Below are 9,478 nucleotides of genomic sequence, written 5' to 3' on the forward strand. Positions count from 1 at the left end.
GTTAAGGCTCAACTTGTGCAGTTGTTGGCTGTCATAACAACTAAAAGTAGTTGATGAAATCAACAGAACTAACCTCTTTGACCAGTGTATTAGCACTATGGTGCAACTTGTTTTTTTATTAGGCAACTTTTTACTAATTTATCCTCCTTAGACCTGAGTGTGACTGCTGTTTGCATTTTCCACTTGCTTTTTGATTTGTAACTAGTAGCAAAACAATACAAAAACAATTATTTGACTTGATTTGACTTGTATGTTACGATGTTTTTCTACTTTGGCAACAAAGTCTCAATTTTTCCCAAGACCAAAAGATCTGAGCTGTGTTATCCACATACATTTTTAGTAGAAACCTCTGAGACAACATTGATGATATAAAACATAACTGAAAACTCCTGAGATATGAAAGAGAATCCTTTGAGCAAATTATAATAATAGCAATGTTGCTCCAGGAAAAGCAAAGGTTGTTCATTCAGGAACATGTCCTATATGTTTAAATTGTGTTCTAATCATGCATGTGTTTGTTCTTCTCTTCAGTAAGGGTTACACTGATGTCGTGAAGGTCCCAGAAGGCTCGACACACCTCAAGGTACGACAGTACAAACCCAAAGGACAAACACGATACACGGCTTACCTCTCTCTGCGCCGCCCGGGTGGAGATTATCTTCTGAACGGCAAGTTCATGATCTCCACCTCCGAGACCATCATCCCCCTCAATGGATCCGTCCTCAACTACAGTGGGTGGAGTCAGCGGGATGACGCCCTTCACAGCATGGGACCCGGAGCCCTACAGGAGAGCCTGGTGGTGCAGATTCTTGCCACGGACTCTAAGAAGCCGCTTGACATCCGCTACAGTTTCTTCATGCCACGTAAAACGCCGCTTCCACCTCGGACATCTCCCACATCTTCGGCCACCGCTGCGGCGTTGTCATTGGTGGAGATCTTTACATTTTCTACCGAGGTTCCTACGACGGAGCCTCCATCAACGACGTCCGCTGGCCCTCATTGGGTGACGGGATCGTGGATGACGTGCTCCAGAACTTGTGATACGGGTTGGCAGAGTCGCACAGTGCAATGCAAGGACCCACATGGAAAGCTGGCAAAGGGTTGCCCACTCACCACTAGACCCTCAGCGTTCAAACACTGCCTACTTAAAAAGTGTTGAGAATCTCTCAATTAAACAAACTAAGGAAGGACCTTATTCCTTGTCAACCATGTCGAGTGTCCAGCCGAGACGCAGGCTCGATGGAGCACACGAACACTTGCATGACTGACCCGTCACGGGTCCCGTTAGACCTGAAGTTGTGTTTGTATAAACGCTGTTCCTTGCTCTAAACACAATCACTGTGGAGTTCTGCTAGTGTTTAGAATTGTGACTTGGATGAGACATTCCTGCTCTTGCCTCAAGTGGGGCAAAATGACCTTCAAACTGGTCTCTCGATGCAGCCACACCCCATTTCCTGATGGCACTCCCATTATGGGTCCAGTTCAAAACCACACCATTTGACAAAACCACGCCCCTTAACACAGGCTACTTAAGGGTCCACAACCCTTGCGTTCACACTGACAGTGATTTAATTGCTGCAGGATGTTTAGTTGCTGTTGGTTGCTAGTAGGTGTTCGACTGCAGTTTTCAATTGTATCAGGCCACTGTGCACTCCATTTGTTGTCATTTTTGACGTCACTGCTTACTTGCGTAAAGTCCAACTGAGCTCAGCTTTGTCATATCACCAACATTTACTGTTGCTTATGTCGCCTCAAATCACCAACTTTCATTGAAAAATGAATAACTTCTTATCACGTTGTTACAGCAAATCACTTTCAGTGTGAATGCCCTATCAAGAGTCCACAACCCTACTTAGGGTCCAGTACATTTCTAAGATCTTCCAATCCAAAAGAACCTTTGACTGCAACAAAAGGGTGACACGGAATGCTGATCTTCTAGTGTTAGCCATCCAGGAATCACTCAGTTATTGCCTTCAGACAAAGTCAGAGTGCTTGCCACATCCAGGAATATGACAGAATGTCTGTTCCTATTCTCAGTTTCAGGGTTGGATCTTTGGGGGACAGATGATGTTGAAAACATTGCTAACGTATGTATGTATATGTGTATGTTCCACTATAATCTATTGTTAATGTCTGTTTGAGTCTTAGGTCTAGGGTATACTTTGTTTTTCCGTGTGCCGTTCCATCTCACGCATGGTCGAGTCCTTAGCCTTTCAAAGTATATGAAGGTATTCACTGCAAGTGCACTATGACTGCTTTGTGATACTCTTTAGCACAGTCAACATAAAGCACATGCGCAGACAAGGCAGACTGTCTGCATGTCAGGGAAAACTAGGCTGCACACAGACAGTCCACACGTACTGTGCTGATAATGAAATTTGTGTCACAGGTACTGCTCACGCGACGTAGCACCACGGGGAAAACCAAAGGATACTTTTGCCCCCAATGAATTGATCATCTTCTCTTTGTTACGAAAGACACACAGTTGTGTTCATAAGTTAACACGCCCCTTGCTGAATCTAGAAGATGTTTAGTTTTTTTTTTTTTTAAATGAGAGATTGTAAAAAAAAAAAATTATTATTATGTACTATTACTGAAGATGCTGAACAGATATTTAAGTATCTTCCACAAAGACAAAATTATAACTGAAATTACCCAATTAATCCTATTGAATAATGTACACTCTCTTGGTTCTTAATATCGTGTGTTGCCTCCACGAGCATCAATGACTGTTTGCAGCAATTTGTGATAGTTATGTATGAGACTTTCAGTTGTCCAGAGTGGCAAAGCTCGATATCAACATCATTGAATCACTGTAGGGGAGAGCTCAAATGTGCAGAACTTGCAAGGAAACCGAAGAACTTGGATTTTGAGATTTTTGTGTAGAACAGTGGATAGAATCACTGCCCAGGGCAAATTAAGAGATACAAACAGTCATTGGTGTCTGAGGAGTGTTTAAACTTTTAATCAGGATAATTTAGGTAATTTTTATTATTGTCTCATGGTATAAATGGGTCAATGATGTAATTGTCTCTCTTTTTTTTTTTTTTTTTTTTTTTCTTGTCTGGATCTATAAAGTCATGTAAAAATTATTTCTTTAAATATAAGTCAGGTGGTGTAACATCGCGATGGGAGAAAGGTGCCATCCATTGGCTGTGTCTTGTTTGGAAGCATGCGTCCTCTGGAGGTCGCGTTTGTCAGCCGCATACGTCATCGAGGCTCTCGTTTCATTTTTTTTTCTTATTTTTTATCTATTGTCAATGCCTTTTATGTCTGTGCATTTACATTTATACAATTGTTAACATTTTTTGCATTCCCAATAAAAAAATTAATTAAAAAAGAAATGAAACAAGACAGCCTCGATGACGTATGCGGCCAACAAATGCGACCTCCGGAGGACGCAGCCTTCCAAACGAGACAAAGCCATTGTTTCTGGCAGGCTACTCTGCTTTACAGGATCCATATGGTTAGGATTAGGGTGGGGTAAGGGTATCTGCTGCCTGCCAGGGACAAACTGTCACTCCTGTGTACAATGGGCAACCAACATGCAGGTAGCCATTTTGTTGTCATGTTACAAGAAAAAAAAAAAAAAAACTTTAGACTATGTGATGTTTTTTTAGAAAATCAAATATAGTACTCTTATAATTTTTTTAAAATATTTTTTACCTTGAAAAATATGTTTGAATTTTTTTTTTTTTAATTAATAATTAAGTTGTGTACACTCTCATATATTCAAGTTGCAGAAAAAATATTTTAATACCATTTACTTGATGATTACACCACTTGACATTTTAAAAGATATTACATTTATTTTTGTGTGGAAATTATAATTTTTTTTTGTATTATATGAAACCAACATGGACACAAGATTTCTGCATACTTCTTGACATTTTAAACTAGATTTTATTATCTCTGACAACCTTTTTTTTTCAGTGACCCTCATGTAAATATCTATTATGTCAAATAACTTCATTCAGGCAGTACCAAATAAAAAAAAAAAAAAAAGCATTTTTAATAATCCCATTTAGTAAAAAGAAAAAAGATAAACATCTGGCAGATTCTGTGAGGGGTGTGTAAATTTATAAGCAGAACTGTAAATCAGGCTCTATTATTTGTAAATGTGTGTGACTGAATGTCATTTTCTCTGTTAAGAATGACGAAGTGTACCCTGGACACGCAACAACACCAGCCAATCATATGCTCAGTCGCTCTGTTTACATTCACATGTTTAAAACCATTTGACACACTTCAGTTTAATCTCCTCTACATTTCTCACATCTTGCTTGAAACACTGAAGGATGCTCATACAAATACACACCACTTCTGTGAGACATGATCAAACACAAGTTCAGTTTATGAGTAGCAGGGCTTATCTGCATTTATGATTTGATTTATTTCAGCACAGATCCATATAAGATCCATATATAATTTAATTTGTATTTTAGTGAACTGAAATTCACATCTATTGTTTTCACATTTGTATGCATCATGTATGCAGTACTGTCTAACCGTCTCAATGGGAAATGGCCGTTTCACTGAAAATACACAGCACTGATTTAGTAATTTATTGTTTGTACAACTGGTGTGTGAAAAAAGAAAACACATGATGAATTTATTTATTGTAATGGTAATTTTGTCTCATAATTACTATTTAACAAGGAATACTGAACACAATAGTTTCTTTTTGAAGAAAACTGTTTTTTAGCCTTTTTCATGACAATATATATGTATATAAAACAAATCGCTATATTTAAATGTTTACATTTTTCATTTGTTGTCAGTGTCTTCTCACTGGAGATCTGTTCGTTTAGCTTTCAGTTCAATCCACTGCAATTAGAGCGGAGGGTGATATTTTTTTACCCTGTTATAATTACTATCACTAATTAAATTCTATGCAATATTGGACCTACAAACCTGTGCTTTCTCCATTGAAACCTCTATTAAACATTTCACTAACAACAACACAATGTTTCAGAAAGTATTTTCTCATCTTAGATGAGTTATTAATAAACAATAACATCTAAAAGCAACTATGCTCCAGTTAAAAACACTCCAGCTGCAAGAGCTTATTATTAATATTATTTTTAGCAATATTTTTTTCAAAAGTCCATTTCTGTACAGACACAATCCTTAAAGTCTTGACTGAAAAAAAGCTATTGAACATTTCCAAGGTTATTGCTCAGGTAAAAAAAAAACACACATTGAGCCCTGTAGCAGGGCATGTTGTCACACGACAGTATGTAGGGGAGGTTTTCACACGGAGAACCTGCTGTTTATTGACAGTGATTTGAAAAGAATACCTTTTTTAAAAATGCAAATAATATCTACATTTTAAAGAAAAAAAAAAGCCATCATCCAAAACATATCTGTATTTAAAATGAATTATAGATTATTTAAAGGCTAAATTTAAAAAGTATAACAATTAGGAAAAACAAAATAATTTATGATACAAAAATATACCACAGAATTTGTGTCCTCAATTTCACTTTGCATCCTGTTAGTCTTTTGTATAGAATAAGTACCAAACTACCTGTTTAGCTCTCTTTATCTTTGTTGGCTTGATGCAAATGTCTTAAAATAACTGAAAAAGTCCTAGTTAAACCACAAGGAATCTTTTGGAATCTACTGGAATGATGACATCAGTTAGCAGTTCTTTGATGACATCTGCATCTAATTGACAGGAACTTGTTTTATGAGGCCCTGTTAGTTCATACTTGTCTGGATAAAAACTGACTCACTGGCCACAGTTAATGGTCATTTTGACTTTATTTTGCTCTAGTGGTGACAACATCAACTGTTTACCAACTGTGTTCCATTGTGCCAGTATGATGCTATATTTTTATTAGGTTTCACTCATTTAACCTAATACTCAAATTATGTTAGCTGGTAAAGGTTGAACTTTACCCTACTGTAGACAACACTGAGAAAAATAGAAAGTTCATGGCAAATTTGTAGCAAACTTGCCCCAAATTTGCCACAAATTTATTACAAAGCTCATTTGCATGTAAAAATGATCAGTGGCAATTTTGGGGCAAGTTTGTGGCAAATTTGCCATGAACTCTCGATTTTTCTAAGGCAAGTCAGGTGAGTTTATGTCAATTCAGTATGTAAAGTGAACCCAACTCATGTTGTTCTACAATGCTGTGCAAAGAAATAAGAGGTCTTGAACCAAGCATAAGTCTGTTTTCACACTTGGTTTGATTGTTTGGTTATAATTTTTGGTTCCCAATCATGGTACATTTGCATCATAAATGTAAATACCACAGTGAGCTTGCTTCTGTAGCTAGGCAACAACTCAAAAGGAAAGATGGAAGCTTCACTTTTTTGTGCTTGTCGTTGTCCCTTTGGTTTTACTACTAAAACTTTACATGCACAGATCAGTGTTGCATCTGTCGGCTTTACATGAACGGTACCCAACATAGTCTCATAACAGCTCAGAATAAAAGTAGCAAAATAGTAAGATATTGTTCACATTGGCTCAGAACTTTAAATTGATACATTACAGGCATTAAAATTTAGCTAGCCACCTATCCTATACAAAAGTTATTTTTGCTATTCAAATTATGGTTACGTTTAGGTTTGGGGTTTGGGTTAAGGCCCCAGCACACTGACGGCAAAGTGCTTTTTTGTTCTTCACTCAGAACCAAAATTAAGTTTGAAACAGCTGAGCAATGACATACTGTTTGCGAACATAGACACACCACTGGGGGAGGCGTTTAGAGGTACATGTAAAAATAAGGACGCTCAAGAGTGCATGTAAATCATTAATATGACAAAAAAGAAAATGTGTTCTCAATGACTTAATGCCTCATTCTATGAGTTGAATTCACACGAGATCAATAAAAGAAGATGTTTTAACTACTCGATGATGATTTAAAGTAATATACCTCTATATGCAGTAGATGTGTAATTTGTAATGTTTACCTTTTGCTTACATGCTATACACCACCATAATATGCACCGATTACACACTGTTATTGTAATTTATGATGACACTGATACTACTGCATAGATAGGTGTATAAAAGAGTGTTAATGGGTAGAATACAGACAAAAGAATGATGTTAGACATATCTTACTTCAGGCAGATGTGTGAATCGCGTTCGACAGCAGAAGGCACATGAGTGAAGCAGCATATAAAACAACAGAGTGAATGGGAACTTAAGCGTATTTGAGTAGATTTTATTCCTTTTGTAGACTAATTAAAAAAGAAAACCACGTGACATGTTCTTGGAAAATGTCTCTAAGCATACGATTGTACAGATGTAGGTAAACTTGAATTGCATCCCAGAATATAAAGAACCAGGTGGTTGGAGGTGAGGGGTTGAAATGTACAGAAAAAGTCACTTATGATACAGATTAAGTAAAAAAATAAAAATAAATAATAATAATACATATAGAGAGAGAGAGAGAGAGAGAGAGAGATTGTTGGTGCCAGACGGGCTGGTTTGAGTTTTTCTGCTGATCTCCTGAGATTTTTACGCACAACAGTCTCTAGTGTGTAAAGAGAATGGTTTAAAAAACAGCGGCAGTTCTGTGGACAAAAACACCTTGTTGATGAGAGAGGTCAACGGAGAATGGCGAGACTGGTTCGAACTGACAGAAAGGCTACGGTAACTCAAATAACACCTCTGTACAATTGTAGTGAGCAGAATAGCATCTTAGAATGCACAACATGTTGAACCTTGAGGTGGATGGGCTACAACAGCAGAAGACCCAGTTGGGTTCCACTTCTGTCAGCCAAGAACAGAAAACTGAGGCTACAGTGGGCCTACCATTTGTGTACCTCAGCAGAAATCCAGATTTGTCAGACCAGGCAATGTTTTTCCAATCGTCTACTGTCCAGTTTTGGTGAGCCTGTGCCCACTGCAGCCTCAGTTTCCTGTTATAAGCTGACATTAGTGGTACCAGGAAGGGTCTTCTGCTGCTGTAGCCCATCTGCCCCAATGTTCGACGTGTTGTATGTTCAGAAATGCTTATCTGCATAGAACTTTTGTAACGTGTGGTTTTTTGAGTTACTGTCACTTTCCTGTCAGCTTGGACCAGTCTGTCCATTCTCCTTTGACTTCTGTCATTAACAAGCCATTTTTGCCCACAGAACTGCTGCTCGCTGGTTGTTTTTTTTTTTTCCGTACCATTCTCTTTACACTCTAGAGACTGTTGTGCATAAAAATCCCAGAAGACCAGAGTCCAGAAGTACTCATACCAGCCTGTCTGGCACCAACAATCATGCCACGGTCTAAATCACATTTTGTACCCCATTCTGATGGTTGATGTGAACATTAACTGAAGATCCTGACCCATATCTGCATGATTTTATACATTACACTGCTGCCACACGATTGGCTGATTAGATAATCGCATTAATAAGTAGATGTACAGGTGTACTTGATAAAGTGGCCGGTGAGTGTATATATAAATAATAATAATAATAAAAAGGGTCCATTTTGATTTCTTGTTGACTAAGCATAGTTTGCAGTGAAACTGATTCATTTTGTGGATGATTTAGAGTCATGTAAATATTTGTCTTAGATTAACATCTGCTCATATGCTAAATTCTTTATATTATTCCAATGACCTCACTTTCTCTCTCCTGTCACCCGCTGTGCTGCTTGTCAACAGTCACTTGTTCTAGGGGTGACCAGCAGATGCCAGATGCTTTATGGAATGCAACATTATGCAAACAAAACATCAGGCGAGAAACGTCAGTGACTGTCAGTGTCAAAGCAAGCACACGTGTGGGAATTCACATAAAAACACGTGCAAACATCTATGCAAGCACATCCACTAATGGAAGCCTGTTTAAATCACACAGCTTCGGGCTTTTGTCACATAACGTGCTATGTGAACAAAGAAATATTTGGTTTTGTGGTTGTATTTGTATGTACATGCTCATGGCTAATCAGTTTATGGAATTTTACAAGCTAATCCTGGATGTTTTTCTAATGATGAAGATGTCTTCGGGTCATGGAATGTGTTCTTGGAACATGCTGTGACACCATCACAAAGCTCTGGAAAAGTTCTTAGAGTTGGAACAAGCTCAAGGTCTGTCAGGACAGACAACAGCACAAGGCTTTTTGGAAAACGTTCACTGTTCTTTAGCAGGAACGTATATTGGTTCTTAAGTTGACAGCGTGTATGTGGAGCAATTACCTGCTTATGAAGTGGTCTGTGCGGCTGTTGAGTACTCTGACCCGAGGGAAATGTCCCAGTTCCTACTTAAAATTGAAGATCAACCTTTACACCTGACCCATCCTCAAAATGGATATATGTTTATGTATTATTAGTACTGACAATACAGTCACAGAGCAAGGGATGTATTGCATACACACTGACGTTCCTTGACAGGGAATGGACTACTATATACAATAGGATGCAGATTGTGCAATAACAGGAGAAAAACCTCAGAATTAAATTGCCCAGACCATTAGCACTTGTGCATGCAATTTCACCAAAACCCACTTGTGTCTAGACTTAAT

The 9,478-nt window shown here is 38.0% G+C and overlaps 1 protein-coding gene across 1 annotated transcript in view; it reads left to right on the plus strand.

The window, feature by feature from the left end:
* Positions 1 to 4,911, plus strand: part of LOC127445576 (A disintegrin and metalloproteinase with thrombospondin motifs 5) — a 112,435-nt gene extending 107,524 nt beyond the window's left edge. The window contains exon 14 of the mRNA XM_051705721.1: positions 532 to 4,911. Coding sequence (XP_051561681.1) covers positions 532 to 1,159 — 628 coding nt within the window. The 3' untranslated portion in view covers positions 1,160 to 4,911. The remainder of the gene's footprint in view (positions 1 to 531) is intronic.
* Positions 4,912 to 9,478: the final 4,567 nt, after the last annotated feature.

The sequence above is a fragment of the Myxocyprinus asiaticus genome, chromosome 8, assembly GCF_019703515.2.
Source record: "Myxocyprinus asiaticus isolate MX2 ecotype Aquarium Trade chromosome 8, UBuf_Myxa_2, whole genome shotgun sequence".
In the NCBI taxonomy this organism is placed as follows: Eukaryota; Metazoa; Chordata; class Actinopteri; order Cypriniformes; family Catostomidae; genus Myxocyprinus; species Myxocyprinus asiaticus.